Source organism: Trichechus manatus, unplaced genomic scaffold (genome assembly GCF_000243295.1).
Source record: "Trichechus manatus latirostris isolate Lorelei unplaced genomic scaffold, TriManLat1.0 scaffold00037, whole genome shotgun sequence".
Lineage (NCBI taxonomy): Eukaryota > Metazoa > Chordata > Mammalia > Sirenia > Trichechidae > Trichechus > Trichechus manatus.
In genome coordinates, this window is record NW_004443973.1 from 6,338,355 (window position 1) to 6,360,897 (window position 22,543).

The 22,543-nt window shown below is 38.6% G+C and overlaps 1 protein-coding gene across 1 annotated transcript in view; it reads left to right on the forward strand.

Moving 5' to 3' along the window:
* PDE11A (phosphodiesterase 11A) overlaps positions 1 to 22,543 on the forward strand; it is a 436,579-nt gene that overhangs the window by 167,771 nt on the left and 246,265 nt on the right. Inside the window, exon 5 of the mRNA XM_004375469.1 lies at positions 21,473 to 21,537. Within this exon, the coding sequence (XP_004375526.1) occupies positions 21,473 to 21,537 (65 nt within the window). The remainder of the gene's footprint in view (positions 1 to 21,472; positions 21,538 to 22,543) is intronic.

The following is a 22,543-nucleotide window of genomic DNA, read 5'->3' on the forward strand; positions in this document are numbered from 1 at the left end:
GTTGTATGCCTCTGTGCCATCTGGCCAGGCTGTGCTGCGACACCTGAGAGCGACTGCCCCAGACGTCATAGCTGCATCGGTGGGAACCCTGGGAACTTTGTGGTTCTTTAACCTTTCTGAGTTTTATTTGTTCTTTCTTTTCTTTTCTTCCTTTTCCCCTTTCTGTTTTTCTCCATTTCATAGTCTCTCATCTCTCCATTACAACGGCAAGCTACCCTAGCATTCTAGCTTATTAGACTGTGAAAGAATAAAATTCTGCTTGTTAAAGCCATCCAGTTGTGGTATTTCTGTTATAGCAATACTAGATAACTAAGACAATTACTCTCTTCATGACTGTGTTGTTAGGTGATGTCATTAGCTTGGACTCACAAGCAAAGTCCACAGGAGAGAAAAGAAAGGATATGATCTTTGTTTTTTCTTTTCTTGGATGAATACTGCTAATCATTCTAACTGGAAGCCAAGGATCAGACTGTTACAGTTAAGGATTGAAGACAGTAAATCTATTTTGTTGTTGTTGCTAGGTGCCATCCAGTAGATTTTCAATTCATAGTGACCCCATGTGACATGGTAGAACTGCCCTCATAGGGTTTCCTAGACTGTAATCTTTGTGGCAGCAGATTGCCAGGTGTTTCTCCCATGGAGCCTCTGAGTGGGTTTGAACTGCAAACCTTTCAGTTAGCAGCCAAGCATTTAACCGTTGTGCCGCCAGGGCTCCTTTTCATGACTATGGTCTTGAAACTATATATTCTAGTAACGTCTTCTAGTAAGCTTCTAGTAATTATGTCTTCAAAAGCTAATCTACCAGGCAAATATTAGGGAGACAACTTTTTATAAAATTAGAATTTTTATTTTCTTTGCATGTTTTGTTTACATGCTTTGCTGTCACTTTAGAAACATAGACTTATAAGCTGAAGGGGACCTTAGAGATCTAGTTTAGCCCTGTGGATTTACAGACGACAAAACTAAGGGGTTAAATGGTTCTTCCAATCTCACACAGATGAACTCAAGTTTCTTGACTCCTTGCAGTCTACCACTATATTTACCTATCAAGGGGAAGGCCCTCAGCATTTCTAGCAGTGGATTTCAATCCAGACAACACTCTGCAGCCCTCTTATGGGGACTCTGCCCTAGAGAAGCAGTGCCCTTAGCTCTTGGAGCCCAGTCAAAATCTGCTTGAGCTGCATGGACTGAACGGCCTCATCTGGGCTGCTCTCTGCAGCAGGGGTTTGTCTTAATGCTTCTCAAAGTGCAGCAGCTAGGTTCTTTTACTGCTGCCTTGGAGCCTGTGGGTACTTGTACAAAACAAGCTACTCAGGTGAAGGGAGGCTCCTTTGGACTTCAGCTTAGGGATTCCTGTTTCTCCAAGGGGAAAAGTCAAGCTAGTTCAGGGCCTCAGGCCCACCTCCCCTGGGTGATTTGTGGCTGGCTTTTAGGTTCTGGTAAGCGCTTTTGGCTCTTTGAGGGAAATCTGCTGGGTAAATACACAATATTGAAAGTAAAGATCATCATCAACCTAACTTTTTGAAAGTTAAATATCTAACCCTTAGTGGCAATTTAATATCTTTGCTGCGAACTCTCTTCAAAGACCAGGCATTTTCTAGCAATTAAGAACTGTTTTAATGCCTCAAAAAGAACGATATTTTACTGTACTGTACTTAGAAAACATTATTGCCTTTTCCTTTAGGTTTGTTTTCCTCAAAGAATAAGGGTAAATTTTGGAGATATAATAATAAATATTATAAAACTTACTGAGTTTTAAAATAAAATCTATGTATATTTAAAATGTTTAGGAATTTTTCCGAGGTTTTTGCAGAGCTTGAAGTTATTTCTGTTTCCTAGAGGGTCAGCAAATGTGATTTACACAAAGAATAGACTTTCAAGTCTGTCATCTTATAAAACTCAGCTGAACCTTGGGAGAACGTATACACACATACAAATAGACTATGTTTATGGAGGGCTTCCAGACACTGTGTGAGTCACTTGAGCTTATTTAATCCTCACCACATCCTTATTAGGTAGATATTGTTATCATCATCATTTCATAGGTTAGGAAATAAGATTTAGAGAGGTTGAGTGACTTACCAAGTCACCCCCACTGGCTGGCCCTGAAGTCCTGAAAGGAATGGGAAGGGGTGGGGGATGCTCACTGATGCCTGCAGGCTGTGCGGCTGCAGAGAACCCCTCACTAAGCAAGGTCAGGAGGGGGCAGCTGTTGGGGCTTTGGCTGCCAGTAGCCCCTGAGCCACTCTCAGGTCCCTGTAGGGATAAGTGGCTAGGAGGCTAGGCTGGAATCTGGACAGGGAGAACACTTTGTTTGCTAGTTTGGTTGCATGCAGAAAAGAAAGTAACTTAAATCAGCTAAGGGTGGCCATCCTTGATAATTCTCCATTCAAGACTAGCTTATATGTGATCTAGTTCTTTGGCAAATCAAACATGAAAGAACAGATGATAGAAGCTGGGATGTAACAGGTGGAGGAGAGCTGGAGGGAATAGTAGGGACACTAACATCTTAAATGTATAAAGAAAGTTAGGGGTGGTGTCAAAAAACACCATCTACAGTAGATGATGTATTGATACAGTGGCTGCAGCAGCGGGCTCAAACACGCCTGCTATTGTGAGGATAGCTCAGGTCGGGGCATCCTGTATACATAGGGTTGCTATGAGTTGGAGACAACTCCACGGCACCTAACTACATCAATAGAGTAGATGTTGCAAGTAATAAGGGTGTTGGTCTATTACCAAAAGTTAAAACGGCCTTTTTATTATCACAGCTGAACATTCTAAACTGTAATGGTGGGGCTGGAGCAGAAAGTTCTGGGCCACTTGTCATCATTTCTTCTCTCTACCCCTGCCCCTCCCCCCCAAGTGAGGCTAAACCAAAAACCCAAACCCATTGCCGCTGAGTCGAATCTGACTTATTGCGACCCTATAGGACAGAGCAGAACTGCCCCATAGGGTTTCCAAGGCTGTAATCTTTACAGAAGCAGACTGCCACATCTTTCTCCCATGGAGCAGCTGGTAAGTTCCAACTGCTGACCTTTCAGTTAGCAGCCAAGCTCTTAACCTGGCTCCTTCAAATGAAGATAAACCCATGGAATTCAGAGAGGCAAGATCTCAACATTAAAAAAAAAAAAGAAAGACGGGACCAATTTGCCTTGTCCTGAACTAGAAGCTATGAAGGTTTTTGTCAAGGCTGCTGCCTGGGGATGTGGTGGAGGAGTTGGGAGGTGAGGAGGGGTATATATGTTGGCATCACCACACAGACAGCCTCTCAATGCTGTATTTTCCTTTAACACACTTCTCACCAAAGGTTTCTCCAAACTTCAGTCTTGTAGGGGCTGCTGTTCTGTGTACTATCCCAATTGTCAGGTAGGAATTATAAGAAGGCGACCAGACACAGTCACACAAGATGCTATAGGAGAAGCAGCCAGGCCTAACAGGAAACCAGACGCCAAAACCTGGCACTGCTGCAGTGGTTTCAACAAACAGAAACTTGTGCAGAGATAAACTTCTCCGGCTGGAACTCCCCACTTCCCCACCTCAGAATGCTGAATGGATAGATGGATGTTAAAGACCTTTGTCATCTAGATTTAATGAAAGATGCAAATTATTATCAGAGGACCCAAGGAGCAACCATAAGCACTATTTTATTTTATCAGTGAAGAGCCTGCCCAGGTAGATTTCTGTCCATTCAAAGATGAGAAAACAAGAGACTCCACCAGCCTGAGACCAGAAGAACTAGTTGGTGCCTGGCTACCACCACTGACTGCTCTGACAGGTATCACAAGAGAGAGTCCTGGACAGAACGGGAGGAAAATGTAGAAAAGAATTCAAATTCACCAAAAAAAAAAAAAACAGACTTACTGGTCTGACACAGACTGGAAGAACCCCCAAGACTATGGCCCCTGGACACTTTGCTAACTCAGAACTGAAACCATTCCCGAAGCCCACTTTTCAGACAAAGATTAGACAGGCCTATAAAACAAAAAATAACATATGTTATAGTTCAATCAAATACGAGACCAAATGGGCAACCCCTACCCAAAAGCAAGATGAGAAGGTGGGAAGGGACAGGAATTGGAAGAATGGACACAGGGAACCTGGGGTGGAAAGGGGGAGCATGCTGTCACATTGTGAGGGTAGCAATCAATGTCACAAAACACAATGTGTATAAATTTTTGAATGAGAAATTAACTTGAGCTATAAACTTTCATCTAAAGCACAATAAAATTAAAAAAAAAACAGATGAGAAAAAACATAAGTGGAACTTGACAGCATGGCTTTTCTTTTAATTTCTAAATCTATATGGAAAAATAACATGTAAGTGTAGCCAACAAAATTATTCAGAAGGCAACTAAGATGAAGAATGGGTTGGGTTTTGCTTGTGAAGCTGGTAAAATGTATTATAAAACTAGAGGGTGTTGCAAAGGAACAGCTAAACAGAGTAGAGTCCAAAGACTCCAATATATGTGACAGTGTAGTAAAGATTGTTCTGTAATTTGTAGAGTTTAGAATATTGTTTCTAGGGAAACAAAACTGTATTAGAAGATTGGAGAGTTTTAGGCTTCAAATGACGGTTATTTTTACTGCAAGTATTTCCACAGGAAAGATGTTTTTATAATTATAAAAGCATACATGCATACAAGATATAACAATCACTGAGCAAATCCAGAATTCAATTATACTGTTTCCTTTACACTTATGACCTTTCTTTCCTTATTATTATCAGCAAATCTGTTACTACCAGGATGCTTCTTAGACATTCCCCACCACCTTTTACACCCTAGTATTTATGATAATCAGCAAAGAGCTTTTTTACTATGGAAGGCGCCAGCTCTAATTTTAGATGTGTTATAACCAGTAGCCATCTATATAACACAAACCAAAAGTTGCAGGAAAAAAATGTGACATCAAGGTATTAATGGAAGTCCCCCTCTCCACACTTTTCCCCAACCCTCCAGACAGCCTGGTGTGTTGTTTTCGGGGAGAGATTACATAGAATACAGAAACAAATAACTAAATTCTGGACTTTTGAGTTCCAAAATGGGGTTTTAAATTTATAACAGGGTTATTATTCTTGAAAACCAAGACTTTTTATTTACAAGAGCCAGCTGTTATTAAAAGCCTTGAAGAACTCAGAGCCCAAAGTTATGACAAAAGCAACAGATTAGAAAGAATATAGATAAAACCCTAGATTATCCCACTTTTGTATTGCATTTGCTTTTGTACAGCTGTATTTGTTGCCTTTTGTCACAACGGAGGCGAATGTCGGGACGGTGGAGACAGTAACCAAACACAACTCTTACAGAGAATTGGGGCCAGGAGGGTCACTCTAAGGAGTCGACCCCGGCTTCAGTCCCAGGAGTTTATTTATAGTCAGTACAGCAAGCAATGAAGCAAATAACAGAACAATGGGCGTTGGGTGAATAACAACAAGTTTTGGGCAAGGGAGAAGGAATTCAGGAAAACAAGCCAGTCAGTAAAGGGACAATAGGTTTGGGAAAACAAGTCGTGCCTAACCTCCTCCTCATCGCCGACAAGTCTCAACATGTCCTGTGCAGCATAAAGGCCTTTGAGGGGCTGCAGTTGTCAATAGTGCAACCATGTTTAAATGACATATATCCCCACAGCCTTTGAAATTTATAATCAGTATACAAATTATATTCTCTAATTAATCCATCATGTTACAGTCAGTTAACATGTTGACAAAATGACTATTTGAAATTAGAGGGCTGGGGAGAGTGGTGGATTATTTTATAAGTGTTTGGGAACAAATGCCTGGCAATTTAGAAAAACAAAAAAAAGTTGGATTTGTACTTCATACCTGCTAAAATATAATTTTTTAAAAGACAAAATCATGACTCTCATGCAAATATAAAATAAATACACGTCAAAGATTGTTTTTAAATCGTTAATTAATGAGGGAATCAATAAGATTCTTGTCTTAGTTGTCTAGTGCTGCTATAACAGAAATACCACGAGTGGATGGCTTTAACAAAGGGAAATTTATTCTTTCACAGTCTAGTAGTCTAGAAGTCCAAATTCAGGGTGCCAGCTGCAGGGGAAGGCTTTCTCTCTGTGTCAGCTCTGGGGAAAGGTCCTTGTCGTCAATCTTCCCCTGGTCTAGGAGTTTCTCAGGTGCGGGGATCCCTGGTCCAAAGGACATGCTCTGCTCCCGGCACTGCTTTCTTGGTGGTATGAGGTCCCCATGTCTCTCTGCTTGCTTCTCTCTTTTATATCTCAAAAGAGATTGGCTTAAGACACAACCTAATCTTGTAGATTGAGTCCTGCCTCATTAATATAACTGCCGGTAATCCCACCTCATTAACATTGTACAGGTAGGATTTACAACAAGTAGGAAAATCACATCAGATGACAAAATGGTGGACAATCACACAATACTGGGAATCATGAACTAGCCAAGTTGACAGATACTTTTGAGGGACACAGTTCAATCCATGACAATTCTAAAACCCATCCAAAGGGCATTTGAGAAGCTAGGTATTTATAGGCAATGTTATGTTAAGATTTCTCAGAGACAAAACTGATTAATGTCCAACAAGGCCATAAACTGTAATCTTTGACATTGTCTTTCCCATCATACAGAAATCACTTGTATCTCTACCAGACAAAAAGCTACAAGTTACAAATTAAGTCTGAATCCTTTAATCAGTAGTAAACAATGAGTTGAGGTAAGTATATTCCTTAGATCAGGGACTGGCAAATTTTTTCTGTACATGATCAGATAGTAAATATCTTAGTCTTTGTGGGCCATACAGTCTCTGTTGCAACTACTCAACACTGCCATTATAGCACAAAAGCATCCACAGAAAATACATAAAGAATGAGCATGGCTGTGTTCCAACAAAATTTTATTTACAAAAATAGGTGGTAGGACAGATTTGGCCCTAAGGCAGGAGTTTGTGGACCCCTGTCCTAAACAATCCTTGGGTGATTGTCTCCCTCTTATGACACTGAAAGATAAGCCACCACCTTTTTGCCCTGTTTCTGTAGTGCCTGTATAAATTTGACATGAATCAAAGATTTAATGTATAGAAAAATATTGGTGAATATTGTTTTGTAATTGGGTAGATAAAAGCTTTCCAAAGCATTCATATTCATACAATTACTATGAGAATATAAGCACATTAAAATACTAACTGTGATTTTTCAGTCATCAGATTGGCAAATATTCAAAAGAATCTTAATAACATTTAAAATTTCAAAACAACTGGTATGAGAATGCATTTGAGAAAATAGACAATTTCATTACTGATGGTGGGAATTGAAATTGGAGTAACATTTATGGAAATCAGTTTGATAAAATATATGTTGGTTTTATGAGGGCATAGCCTCTGTACCCAGCAATTCCTCTTCTTAAAATTTAGCATAATAAATTAGCTGGAGAAGGGAGCAGAATAAGTATACAAGAATGTTTATTGCAATATTTATACTAGTGAAAAGTAGAAATAATCCAAATAACAATAGAATAATTTTTACATAATGAAATTAAATTCAGTGAAAATCAGGCAGGATGAAGTAAAGGGCTGAGTGAGTCTACCTGCACACAGCCATCTTGGGCAGAGTACAGTGTTCACCAGAACAAGTCTTGCACACTTGGTTGGAGCAGTAAGGGCAGGTGCCTGTGCAGGCTCAGGGATGTTCATGAGTCCTCCTTGCTGCCACAGAGTGGCAGGAGAGGTGGGGTGGAACAAGGAAACTTGCAGGCAAGCCATCTTGGAAACAAGGCTTTCAAGGTATCAGTGTAAATGAGAATGCGAGTGATAAGTCACCACGAAGCTGCTAGATCTTGATTAGCTAAAGAGAACTAAAGGCTAATTCATCACAAAAATATCTGTGACTATGGGGCTTTCCAGTAAGTAAAGTAAGTCAGGGAGACTTCTAGGTAGGCAGGAGTGAAAATTGCTGCCCAGAAGAGAGTATTGGTGAGAAAATGGTCAAAGACGTTAGACCGAAATTCAAGTGCAGCCACCATAGATCACTCCTCTGACTCCATTCCCTCTTCTCCCACTATTCATTCAAAGAAGAACAAGTAACAAAAAGCCGCCAGCATAGGACCTATGTAAGGATAATATAAGAAAAAAGGAGGAAAGCGACATGAAAACAAAAACTAGATGAAGAACATAGACCAGAAAAGTTGCTAACAATTTTCCATCAAATGAAATTAAAGATGATATGATCTCTCAGAGGGAAAAATAAAGTGTTCAAAGAAGAGATAGAAGGCCTCAAAGGATAAACGATAAGCAATAAAAAGACGAGAAAACTGAGTTGGCAGAGCTTAGAAAAAAGTAGAAGAAAAATATGTAAGCATACAAAAATGAATATTACACCGAGAACATCAAAAAAAGAAGAAAAGCTACCTCCAAACTACTTTCAGGGGCATGAAGAATAAAATTGAAAATGAAATGGAAAATAACTGAGTATAAAAAGATGAGAGAATGATAATAAAGGAGTCAGAATAAGGAAGTACAAAATAAGCATCATTGGTGTCTCTGAAGAGAACATGACAAATGGAACAGGGGGAAAAAATGAAAATTACTGTTCTAGGACAGTTTACTGAAATACAGACAAACTTGAATTTATAGATTGAAAGAGCATATGATTTCAGGAAAAGTTAATACTGATTGCTTAGCACTGAAATACATGCAGTCTTAATGGACTTCAAAGATAATAAAAAAATTTTATGGGCCTCCAGACAAAAATATCAAGTCACCCATTGGAGGAAAATTCATTTTTGTGTTAGACTTCTGGTAGCATTCTCCAGTGCTAGAAGCTAATTGGGGCAATCTCTACAACATTCTTAGGGGAAAAAAATATGACTCTACAATTTTAAATCCAGCCAAAATAATATTCAGCTATAAAACCTAGATATTTTCATATATGCAAAGAAGAGCACAGGAAATATAGTTCCAAGAGATCCTTCCTGAAAAATAGAAGAAGTTGAAATCCAGCCAACCAAGTGATGAACGAAGAAGGCGTGATGAATAAGACTGATGTTGGGTATCGAATGCATTTGAATGCGGAACGAAGACTAAAAAACAGGAGGCATGTGATTTTAGAAACAACTGTAAGCTTCATATTGTAAATGATAACAATAATGTTGGTTCCCCATGCCCCCAAGTCCGAAAGGGGCAACACATGGGTATGTGTCTGTACAGGCAATGGGTTTCATTATGGAAAAGGAACACTGTGCTTGGGGAATCTATCCCTTTTATACTGAGCAGTATCAAGCCTCATCTCTTTAGGTTGCTCACTGCAAACAAAAGCCTGATCAACGAACTGGGTGAAGAGCGGTCAGGGACTTCCATCTTGGTGTACAGAGTCAGACTGTGCACGTAGTGTTCATGGCAGATTGCCTCTGCCAACAGGTATCTTTGATTTGCACAGTATTTTAATTTTAATGTGTTAAATTTATCAATCTTCCATTTTGATTTGTACTTTAAGGGTTTTGTTTAAAAATCTTCATCTACCTCCATATTATGACATTATCCTGTATTTTCCTTAACTCATCTAGTATTTATGGTCTTTTACATCCATGTGGAATTTATTTTTGTGTATAGTGTAATGCCGTATATGTGTAAACAATCATCTCAACACTGTTTTTCTCCCACGTTGTCATGCTGCCTCTATGTTTTGTCAAGTTTCCATATATACCTGAGTCTGTTTCTGAGCTCATTATTTTGTCTCACTGATCTGTTTGTCTATTTCTGCACCAATATCACACTGTCTCGATTTCTGTAGTTTCATAGTACACCTTGATATCTGATAGAACAAGCCCTCAATCTTGTTCTCCTTTGTCTTGTCTATTCTTCACCTATTGCTCTTCCCTATAAATTTTAACAGTAGCTTATTAATTCCATGAAAAATTCGGTATAGATTTTGATTGCGATTGCTTTAATTTAGACATCAATCTGGGGGAATTCTACAAGTACCAGAATACAAAGGAAAGTGATTTAAACAACAAGGACATTTATTGTCTTACTGACGAGAAGTCTGCAGGAGGTGAACAGCTCCAGGCAGCATGTCGTCACATAACTGTGTCCCAGGAGAGGAAGAAAGACAAACTTCTTTTCATATATCTTTCTTTTCCTCAGGGAGGAATGTAGTTTCCAAAAGCCCCAAGCAGAATTTCCCTCAAAACTAAGTAGTCAAGACAGAGATGTTGTTCAGATCTTTTATATTCTTAAGACTTTTTTGTTCTCCATCTGTCATTCTCTGATAGAAATATGTTCAGATCTTTAGCGTAACTGAGATCAATATCTCCTTGTAACTCTGTAGGTTGTGGGTTTAGTTATTCATATTAATATTGTCTATGGCTTTTTGAATTTGGGATTGCAGCTCATTTGTGTGATGTGAGGATTGTTTGTTTGTGCCATTATTTTCTTATTTCTCCCTTGTCCTCGTCTTTCTACGTCTAACAGTTTGCACAGCTCCCTGGCCCCTAGTCAAGAGCCAGGTCTTATAATAGTGACTTGGGTCTCCTGCTGTGTGGTAACATTACACCAAGCTAGAGACAGCTTGGTTCAGTTTCTGGGGTTACCTGTCTCATTGGAACACATTTAGCCCCCAGAACACAACAGGAACTGAAATTCCAACCATAGCTTCCTGCCTGTTTCTGGACTTGTAGCGCTATGATTTCAGGCCAATGCCTTTAGAGATCTTTTTTTTTTTTTTCCTCCTCCCATCCCTTTTCCCCTTTCCCTTCCCTTTCTCTTTTCTCTTCCTTTTAAACTCTTGAAGTCTTTTTGGTTTTCTCTTTTTGTATTTTATCAATGTTTGCTCTGTATTTTGAAGAGAGCAGGTGTGTCAAAGCATGAACTTACAGCGCATCTCCACTGGCATCCCATATACTACTTTTATGACCAGAAAAAAGAAAGCATCACTTCAGGGAAAAAAGGCCAAAACTTTCCTTCCTCCAGAAGGAACTTTCGCTTTTTATCTCTATTTTATTTGAATCATTCCTGGAAACAAAAACTTCTAATTATGTTTTGTGATTATAATACTTTAAAAAAAATTGTATTACAGGAAAAGGATAGTGAGAATAGCAGCACAAGTGGAAGAATGTAATCGATGTCACTGAATTGTACATGTAGAAATTTTTGAAATGGTGTATATGTATATGTTCACCAAAAAAGAAAAAAGGTCTTTCAAGGTCGAGAAGGGAGAGTGTTGACATGTTGTGGGTTTGTTAACAAATGTCTTGAAACAATATGTGTACTGACTGTGTAATGAGAAACTATTTGTTCTGTAAACCTTCACCTAAAGTACAATTAAAAAAAAACAAAAAAATTGTACTACGAAGGTATAATATTTCCATGGCCTTGCTAAATTGTAGGGAAAAGGGGAGGAAAAACATTTAAATCTAATTGTAGAAGCTTTGATTCACCAAGATCTTAACTCAGTCTTTAGAGACTGTGTTCATTTTCCATAAGCTGGGCATTCAGGTGTAAACTGACCAGTTTACTAAGTGGATGCCAAAAACAGAAATGAAGAATGTCATTCTAGCCTTCTGTCCTGACAAAATTAATATTTTACCCTCTTTTTCATCTCTTAAGTGTTTCAGTTGATAGATATGATGTGACTTTGTCAATGGTATTTTCCACTAGACTGGGGAAAAAAAAATTGCTCCATAGCTAGCTGCTGTCAACATTAGTAAATATTTAGTCCTTTGAACTGAATTTTTCCTTCTTAATGTTATCCCACTCCATGAATCCGTCTAAGCAATTCCTTTCACTTCTTAGTTCTTTTCCAGCTCATGTATTTACTATTATCTCTATTTCTTTCTGTGCGTAGTCAAGGAGAGCAAACGTAGACGTTTTAATCCTATGTCCTAAGGCACTGTCTGAGCCCCAGCGTTTGTGCTGTTTTCCTTTCATGGATCATCCTGATGGCTGGCAGTTACTGTGTTGTCTAGAACTCTAGCAGGTGCTTTACAGCTGAGCTTGTAAATGTGGGCCTAGTTTCTGGAGTTCATAAAGCAAGCTAGCTAGGACGTTTGTTTTCTAATACATGCCTTAGCATCTTGGTTCTTACATAAATGTATGTACAATTAGGTCATTGAACTGCATAATCTTCCTGAACCCAACACTTGAGAGGAAGAGGTGGGGTGACCATCCGATTGTTCTCCAGCAGCCTTTAATTCAATCCCCTTCATCCTACGGGAAGGTAAAAATTGCTTCAGGCTTTCCTTCCTATTTCACTTCCTTTCCATTTCCCCACCTTTTTTCTTTAATATTTTTCTCCCTGTAAGGAAGCCAACTTAAATTTGATTTGATTTTTGTTCCAAGTGCTTTTTCTATACTGCAAAATGGAAGGTATCGAAACTCTAATGATTATCCAGTCACTGTGTTTTTTAAATCATTAACCATGAACATATATTATATTTTAATATATTAACCCAGCTCACTTTATTAATACGTATATATCAATATAACATAACTCACATGATTAATCATTTACATAGATGTTAATTACATGTGTATGTGTTATATATGTGTATATATATATGTGTATGTGCTTGTGTGTGTGTATGTATTCCAGTCTCCACTAGACATCTCCACCACATCCTGCCCCAAATCTTCACCAACTTTAGTATTTCCTATTTTAGCTGACAGAATCATCATCATTTAGTAAGTAACTCAAGCCAAAAACCATAGAGTAGTTTTTAAGTCTTTTTCACCATCTACATTCAATTGTCTCTAAGTCTTGTTGATTCTACGTCTGAAACACTGATTCTAGCCTCTAAACCCCTTCTGCTACTGTCTTTACTCTGTCTATACTAATCTCTCACCTAGACAATTTCCTCCTAACTAATTTGTTTGCTTGCAGACAGGGCATTCTCCCTTCCAGTTAACTCTTAATAATGTTTCTAGTTATCTTTCTAAAAGACACATCTGCCCCTTCCACATTCAGAACGTTTGGTAGCTGTCTATTGCCTACACATTAAAGTTCAAACTGCCCAAAATTTAAGGCCCACCACCTCTGGCCCCAACGTACCTTTTGATTCTACTTTCTGGTCCACTGGTTCTCTCTATCCCTTTCTTCCATCCACGGCCAGATTAAGGCATATGAAGGCCCTAAACACTGATAATCTGTGGTGCCTCCTCTTCTGCTTACTCATACATTCGAACGAGATGTGTGAATTAGATATATACGTGTATATGTATATATGTATATGTGTGTATGTGTCATAGCTCTCCATAATGGGACTTGTTTTTAAATATGTGACTAAAGATTAGTGATTGAATGCAAAAGTGGTGTATGCTTTTATAAATTCTTCAATGATTTCATCACAGTTAAGCTGCCAAACAAACTCTACTTCCATATGTAATGAGGATAATGAATCGAGTCTTTCTTGAATCATTGTTGTGCACTCACTTTTCCTTGTATCCTGTCTGCTTGGCATCTATAGATCTTTACTTTGAACTACTGGTGCCCGTATTTTGTTGATGGCCTAAGCACATGCTTACCTTGCTTATTGGGTAATCTGTTCTTGCTTCCACTTGTACCCCACCACACGTGCTCAGCCTGTGAGTGTGTTGGCCTCTGTGTCTTTGCACATATTGTCCCAGTGAAAGACAAAATGCATTGCACAATTAAAGAGAGAATTTTATTCAGGCTATTGCAATAAGGAGAACATTCACTAATGAGGAATGTCTCAAAGAAAAGGAAGGGGGCCTGAGGTTTTACAGAAGCAGGTAGACAAGGGAGTTATTGGCCAGTCTAAGGGAATCATGAGGAAGGAAGGAGACAGATCTCATTTTGGAATATGAGGAGGTGGAGTGGTCCTTTGAGGTTAACCGATTCCAGAACACAAAATGGTTGGAAGATTGGTTTACCATTGCTTTTTTCCTGAAGCAGAGGGGCTCAGGTAAAGTTTAGTATTGTCATCTCTGTACTGGCTATGCTCTATGCACAGGGACATGCATGCGAGCATACACACACACACACATCAGCTGTTGTCTGCTTTTTTTTTTGCTCAGCTAATCTCTACATCCCTTACCATGGGCTTTTTTGCCCTCTGGTTTCTGGTTGGGTTTGACTAACAGGAGGGGTCAGAAGAAAATTAGAGGGCTGGAGGAAAGAGAGGTTGGGGGTGGTTATTGCCTCTGTTTATTCTCTGCCACCTCTAGTGGTGACTGTGACTGAATTCTTCCAAGATCCCTCTCTACAGCTGTAACTTCTGCTGGGCTCCAGTAACGCTATTTCTTCCCTTTCTCCTTTCCTTCTTTCCTCCCTCTTTCCCATGTTCCTTCATGCCTACATGTCTTAATGATTTTCCAATGTTGCTTGTCTCTAGGTGCCTTTCCTTTCCTTACTGGTTTCTCTTAACCCTGCCCACACCTCTGTAACTAGGCCTCTTATTGAATTATCTTCATTTAGACCCTTTTGAGTGTATGTTCTGTTTCTGCAAAAATTTATTTAATCCCTCAGCCTGGAAAGCATTCCCACTTCTTGGTTTGAAGCAGGCTGCTCATCCTTTAAGGTATAGTTCACGCAAAGTCTTCCTCAACACCTTCCTCTGTGCACTTGTAGCATTTTGAACATATATTATCTTGTAATTATATTATTTGTCAACAGTTTTGCCCTCTGTACTATGTTATGAGTTCCTCAAAGACAATATATGATGTATGTCCCTTGGTATTTCCAGAGACTATAACAGTGCCTGGTGCGGTAAGTACGTGGTAAATGTTGATTGAGTGAATAAATGAGTAAAATAAATTATTCATTGGCAGAAGTGAGAAATTTATCAAGAAGGATGATAGTGGATAATTATTTAATTCATTCATTTGCTCTTTAGAGTAGTCCTCTTATGGAAGAATAGGGATTCAGAAAACAAATCAAACAAAAAACGGTGATTATTTAGTAGATCATTCCCATTTTCTTTTTGGTGGCAGGAATATCTATTTGAACATAGTTTTTGTTTTTTAAGTTGTTTTTAAATTAAAAGAACAGAGAGAAACCAGACCAACTAGTGCTTGATAAATATCCAAATCAAAAAGACTTCTGTCCATGGAGCTTTTCCAAAGAATAGGCAAAGACACGTGGAGGATATTTTGTTTACTTCACTGTGGCATGTGTACTGCTTTCCTCAGGGTGCAATAACCAGCACAGATCAACAGCAAAGGGATCTTAGAACCACATGTTCAGTTTCATTGACCTATAAACCATTTCTGATATTTCTTTTATAAAATTATCTTTTTACTTAATGTGAGTGTGCATGTTTATTTATTTAACTGATGCTCATTTAGAATTACAATTAGAGTATAAATAAAAAAAGTTAATGACATTAAGAATCATAGAATTGGTCCACATCGATAAAGTGCACATTTTATTCTCTTTATTTATGCTTTCACCTGTTTTTTAGTTGGTCATAATCTACCCAATGTTACTCTATATAGCTCATCAAATTATATCAAAATATTTTAGTGGTGTTGCTGTCTTATTTTTTAACCTAGATGTCAGACTATAAACAATTTTCTACTTGAATACATTGTATTTTCAATAGGTTCTTTTTAAAAATATAAATCACTTGATGCTTTGAGGAGCAGCCAAAGGCCTGCCTGCCTAGAGTTTGCTTTTTCAAACAAAGATACTTTTGAGAGTGAAAAGGGACACTATTAATAATTGACCCAGGACAACAGGCTTAATTAAAGTGGGACTGTCCCAAGTCAATTAGAACATATGGTGATATGCATGTTCTCAAGTATATCCCCCACCACTTGCCTTGATGCCTAAAATTTCTATCATTACAATATTGCCTAGGATTAAGAAATTATGATGCCAGGAATCTTTTTTCTGAAATATGAATATGTTATATGAATAAGTTAATATATTTCTCTATCATCAACCATTAAGAGTTTAGCTGAAAGTAACTAGTTGATTGGGCCCAGAGATGGTTGTAGGGCAGGGGTGTGTAAACTTTTTCTGTAAAGGGCCAAGTAGTAAATAGTTTAGGCTTTGTGGGCCATATGGTCTCTGTCACAACTGCTCAACTCTGCCCTAGTGGTGGAAAATGGCCATAGACAATATGTAAATGAATGAATGTGGCTGTGTTACAATAAAACTTTGTTTACAAAAACAAGTGGCTGGCTGGATTTGTTCTGGGGCCATCCTTTGTCTACCCCTGCTCTAGAGGAATGGGAGCCAGGAAGATCAGTCTAAGTATCCATGCCATCCACGTGCCGAAGAGCAGTTCTTAGAATAGCTAACTCTTTTGCAAATATAAAGTAAGCATATATCAAAGATTTATTTAACTCATTAATAAGGGAAACCAGCAGAGTGGTATAGCTGGCACTGAAAGAATGCTTGCATAAGATTGCTAGATTAGATTTTAAAAATGGTTATTATCATCCAGGACAATAAAATTGTAACTATTAGGCTTTTTTTTTTTTTTTCCTACTGCACAGAAATCATTTGCATCTGTACCCATAAACAAAACCCACTGCCGTGAAGTAAATTCTGACTTATAGCAACCCCATAGGACAGAGTAGAACTGCCCCATATGGTTTCCAAGGAGCAGCTGGTAGATTTGAGCTACCAACATTTTGGTTAGTACCTGAATGCTTAACCACTGTGCCACCAGAGCTCCTTTGCATCTGTAGTCGGATAAAATTTATTTGCATTGCTATAGGACAAAAATCATTTATATTGCTATCAGTTTTTTAGAAGTTAGCATCTATCCTTACAGAGTTGTAAAACACCTTAATCAAGAGTAAAAAGCAAGTCAAACAAAGTTTTCTTAGTAATATCAGAGAGTTTAATTTCATCTACCAGATCAGGAAACTAAAGAAAATATCTGGCTTGATTTCTAAATGCAGAGACAATAGTTTATCAGTAATTTGATACTTTTATACAAAGCTAAGTGCTTTTCTTCAAGTTACTCGCAGTCTCATTATGCAAATATATATAAAATGCTTCTACTTTTTATCCTGTTACTGTTTTAACTTTAAGACTTATTTAGGGTATAGTTTGAGGGATTTATTATTTGGTGATAACAAATAGTCTCTTTGCAGCTTGCTGACCTTGTGAGACCCAAGTATATTTTAGCTGGATCAGGATTTCTAAGTGACTGGTTTCTGCTTAAGTCTTCAAGATAGGTGTTCAAGTTACTTTTGCTGTGTAACAAGTAAACCCAAAACTTAGAGGCTTAAACCAACCATTTTATTGTGCTCATGGAGCCTATAGATCAGGAATTTGTAGAGGGCACAGCAGGGATGTCTTGTCTCTCCCCAGGATATCCGGGGCCTCAGTTGGGAAAACTGGAAGATTGGGGGTGACTTGATGGCTGGGAACTGGAATCGTCTGAAGGTTTGTTCACTCAAATGTGGTTCCTGAGCCAGGCATCTGGGCTGGGCTGAGCTGGGTTAAAAAGCAGGACTGCTGACCAGAACACCTACGTGTGCCCTCTCTGTGTGGTTTGACTCCGTTTCAGCGTGGTGGCCCCCGGCAGTTAGACTTTTTACTCGGTATCTCAGGGCTCCAGGCACAAGTAGTCCAACAGACAAGGCAGAAGAAGCTGCATTGCCTTTCATGACAGCCTCAGAAGGCACAGAACATCCCTTCCATCTATTGTATTGGTTGAAGCAATTAGAATCAGGTTCAAGAGGAGGGAACACAGACCCTACCTCTTGGTAGGAGAGTGCAGGATCACACTGTAGAAAAGACATGGGATCGGAGATATTGTGGCCATCTATGGAAAATAAAATTTGCCACAATGAGTGATTCTTAGTTCACATTAGAATATGAAATGAAATATGTTCTACGGTTGTCAAGGGTATTTCATTATAGTTGAACTGTTGTCATTTAGTTAGTCACACACAATTTCCTTGTGATAGACTTTTCTTTATTTTTTTCTTTTTCCTAGTGTTGCATTTTTAGTTTAGGCTCATTACCTCACTGATAAAACTGTTTTAATATTTAATCTATTCCCTGTTCCCAAATCATTTTCTCAGGTGTCCATCAATTCCCCGTAAGTGGTTAATTTAAAAGGCTTTTGAAGCATGACTGCATCTGGCGAAAGCAAATCTAAATGTCAACCTTGGAAGCATCCAATGACATTCAGATGTATTCCTTTCAGCTCAGGGGACTTGTTTTTCTATTATGTAGCATATCTTGTCAAAAGAGAGCCAGAAATGGGGCCTTTCCCACTCAACATTTTTAGTGTCGTTGAAAGTGCTGGCATTTTAGAGTCAAGCAGAGTTGTGTTAATCCCATTTGCCCCATTTAGTTGTGTAACACTGAGCAAATGTCTTAAAAATTGTGGACTAATTTCCTCATCTATATACTGAGGATAAAAATCCCTACTTTACAGCGTTGTAATAAGAAAATTAAATAATCTAAGAAATTCCTGATATAGGGCCTGGTTATAGTAGGAAATCAATTAATAGGAGCTAATAATAAGAAAAGGAGCTCTGGTAGTGCAGTGATTAAAGCACTCAGCTGCTAACCAAAAGATTGGCAGCTTGAACCCACCAGCCACGCTGTGGGAGAAGGAATGCCAGTCTGCTTCTGTAAAAATTTCTAGCCTGGGAAACCCTATGGGGCAGTTCGACTCTGTCCTAGAGGGTTGCTATGAGTCAAAATTGACTTGACAGCAGTGGGTTAATAATAAGAAAAACAAATAGGAAAATGAGGAGGAAGGCTATGAAAGCTCCTGAGAGGAATCGCAGCTACATACTGAGGGCCTATGAGAACTGCAGAGGATTCTGCCCCACCATCGTCCCCTGGTTCAAACCAGGTGGAATCTAAACAAAAGCATAACTCATTGCAAATCTTCTTTTTCTCTTTTCCTAGTTTGCTCTTCTCTCTCCTTTACTTTTTCCTTCATTTTCTTCTTTTGCTTTTTTTCTTTACCTCTGGTATCTATTCATTCTCATCACCCCTATGTAACTCAGTATTGAGTTCAGCTGCATATTACAGAAAAATCCAAATAATAAAGGCTTAAGCAAAATAGAGGTTGTTTCTCTCACATACTGGAAATCATAGGCATTCAGTCTAGGGGTAATATGGTGGCTCCTCAGTTATCAAGAACCCAACTACCTTCTTGGTTTCTATCGTGTTCCTCTTCTACCCTTTACACATTGATGTATGGCTCCAGCCATCGTTCAAGTTATAGCCATCACGATTGTATTATATGAAGCAGGACAGAGGAAAGATCAAAAAAGAGCATATAAATACTATCCCCCTGCCACCTTTAAGTAGACTCCTTGGAAGTCCCATACTACACTTCTGTTTAATAGTGTTTACATTGAGTAGAACTTAATCATATGACCATACCTGGCTGTAAGAAAGGGGAGGAAAATGGTCTTTCATCCTGGACAACAATATGGCCAGCTAAAAATTGGAGTTCTGTTACTAAGAAAGAGAGAGACAATGGATGTTGGGGTAGCAATATGCTCTTTTTCTCAAAACTCCTGTTGCCTTTTCCTACTCCCATTTTATCTTTGTAAACTCATAGCAAAAATGTCCTTCTCACCCAAGAAGCGAACAGAAGAGGTGATAAAAATGGGGACTTATATAATAAAATGCAAATATATGCACTCATATATTTTAAAATGATTTAATGTTAAATATTAAGAGGGCCACATGGGGGCTATCATTAGCAGGAGAAACTGAATCCCACTAAAAGGAGTTGTGTTCACTCAGATAGCAGCGAGGAACTGAGGAGGCTCAAAACCCTGGGAGGCAGTTATGAGGAGCTATCAGCACTTTTTTTTTTTTTTTTATTGATAAGCATAGAAGAGTGGAGAAAAAGAAACAGGGAGAATAAAACTTGGGGAGTAGATTTCTGGACATGCTGACAGAGAAGGGCAACTCAGTCATGGAAACTGTGTCAGAATCCAAGTATGAAAATCCGGGGAATGTTCATCGTGATTTCCTGTGGGCAGACATGGAATTAGAGTGATGGGGTTCGGGGGGAGTAACTCCTGTCTGGGTAATGAGGCAGAAGCTCACTAAGATAGTGGGCAGGAAGGAGATAAAGCAAACAAAGAAGAGCACCTAGGACTCATTCAGAAAAAGTCCTTGGTCTTTTCAAGACCAAAGAAGAATGAAAAAGAACTTACAATGTGAAAACATAGTAGAAGATTATGAGAATGAGGTCTTTGAACATGGTTCTCAATCCTTGCTGTGCACCTGAATCACATGGGAGAGACTTTTGAAAGGTAGATGCTGAGGCCCCACCCCTAGAGAATCTAATTCAGGTGACCTAGAGTGTGGCCCCAGTGCCCGTAATTTTTAAAAAACATCTATAACCACTGGTCTAGAAGAAAACTAGAAAAGAATTGACTTTAGAGGATTTCTTAAGGCTTTTACTCCCTTCTCAAGTGAATAACATGAGACTGAATTTCTGTATTTCTGAACTATATTTACATTTTCTGTGCCAATAAATTCCATTTCAATAGAATAAATCTTGGGTCAGGTTCTTGCACTGAGTGTGCTGGCTTCATTGGACAGGGTGAGGAAGGAAGTGTTCAACACTGGGATGATTGTTGAAAAAGGTAGCTTCCTCTTCTTTACCCTTTGGGTGGTGGCAGCAAAATGTTCACCTGGGAGCAACAATGAGCCAGGGACGCTAACTTTAGGAGCCTGGGATTGAAGAAGGGCATTCTTTTTGAGGGGTGCTTTGACTCTGCCTGGCTCCCCATGGATGGTGTCTTAGTTGCCTAAGGTTGGCATAACAAAATACCACAAAGTAGATGGCTTTAAAGAACATAAATTTATTGTCTCACAGTTCTGGAGGCTAGTTGTCTAATTCAGGGCATTGGCAAGGCCATGCTCTATCCGCACTTGAGGAAGATCCTTCCTTGTCTCTTGCAGCTTCTGGTAGCTCCAGGGGTCTCTTGGTATTTCTTAGCTTATAGATGTATCTTGGCTTATACATGTGTCTTCACATGATGTCTTCACCGTGTGTGACCCTTTCTTCATGTCTGTTCTCTCCTTTTATAAGACCTCACTTAGGAAGGATTACGATCCATTCTACTCTGGCATGACCACATTAACTGATCACATGGTTCGGAGACAAACCCTATATCCAAACAAGGTCACATTCACTGGTACAGGGGTTAGGACTTCAACATATCTTTTTGGGGGACACAATTCAATTCATAACAGAAGGTGCTTGAGTTGTTAAAAGGGCAGTTAAAAAGAATTGGATTCCAATGAGATGTCCCTTTGACTGACCACCACAAGGCAGTTTACCTCATTCTAAAAAAATATGTATCTATAAAGTATCAAAACTTTGGCAATGTATGCTATGTAAGAAGAAAACACAGAACATAGGATAGAATTTTCTTCTTCTTTGGTCACTTGGCATTTCCTCACTTAAAATCTCTTTGTAATCTCTAATTTTTGTAATAATCATTATAAAGATAAATAATATTTATTGCTTTATTTTAGAACTATGAGAAAGCTTTAATTGACCTGGATTTATTGTCTTTCTGTGTGGCAGGTGGTGAAGTTTACCAAATCCTTTGAATTGATGTCCCCAAAGTGCAGCGCCGATACTGAGAACAGGTAGGGCTTGTGGGTTCCATGTTTGGCTTTTGATACTCTTTGGTCCTTGGTGTTAGCATTGCATAATTCTTTGAAGATAAGGGTTGAGTCTTTCTCTGTATCAGCAAGTGTAACCAAATATTATTACTTTTGTGTATTTCAGGGCTTAAATACAAACTATAGTATAAAAATACATGCATATATATCTAGCTTATGATCAATTTTTAAGACCAAATCTTAGTATTTATTTTATGATTAAAATGTTGCTTTTAGTCCCTTATTTCCCTGAATCTTGTCATGTTTTTTAAAATAAATCTTAGAATATTCTGATGATTTCTGGACCTTGTATTGAAGTCTTTTATGCAAGTTAATATGGAATGGCGATGGAGCATACCTGTTTTCTTTTAGCCAGCAGGTTTAATTTCTCCTCATACCAAACATTTAACTGAAATTGCTAAGAAAGCCAATTTTTAGACATTTTCTAACTCTGCAGATAGCCTAACTTTCTGCCTTATTCTGGCCCTTTCTTTCTCTTTTTTCCCGTTTGTTTTTCTAATATTTGACTGACAACATCCCCTTATAAAAAATAGTGAGAGTTTCTAGGAGTTCAATTTTTGTCCCTGTTGGCATTTCTGAGGCTATAACAGGATAAGAGTGAAGATTAAGGACAACCAGCAAATTTCTGTTAGCTTTGCACTGCCCTGAATAAGAAGAGCTGGCTGCTATAAAAATGGATTCTCTTTACTTTCATCCCCTCTAGAGGAAGGGCTAAAAAATAGTGAAATTGATCAAAATGCAGAGATATGGAGAAAGACAGGTAAAGTACCTGGGATAACCTGATGATGATGATGACAAGGGTGAAATTACTGATGCGAATGCTAAAGATATGAGCAGCTTCCATCCATTGAAGGCTAAGTGTGCCAGGTACTGTGCTAAATGCTTTACATGCATTTAATTCTCCATGAACTAGACATCCTTACCGCCTGCATGACAGAGGAGAAAATCAAGGTTCAGCAAGTTTAAGTAA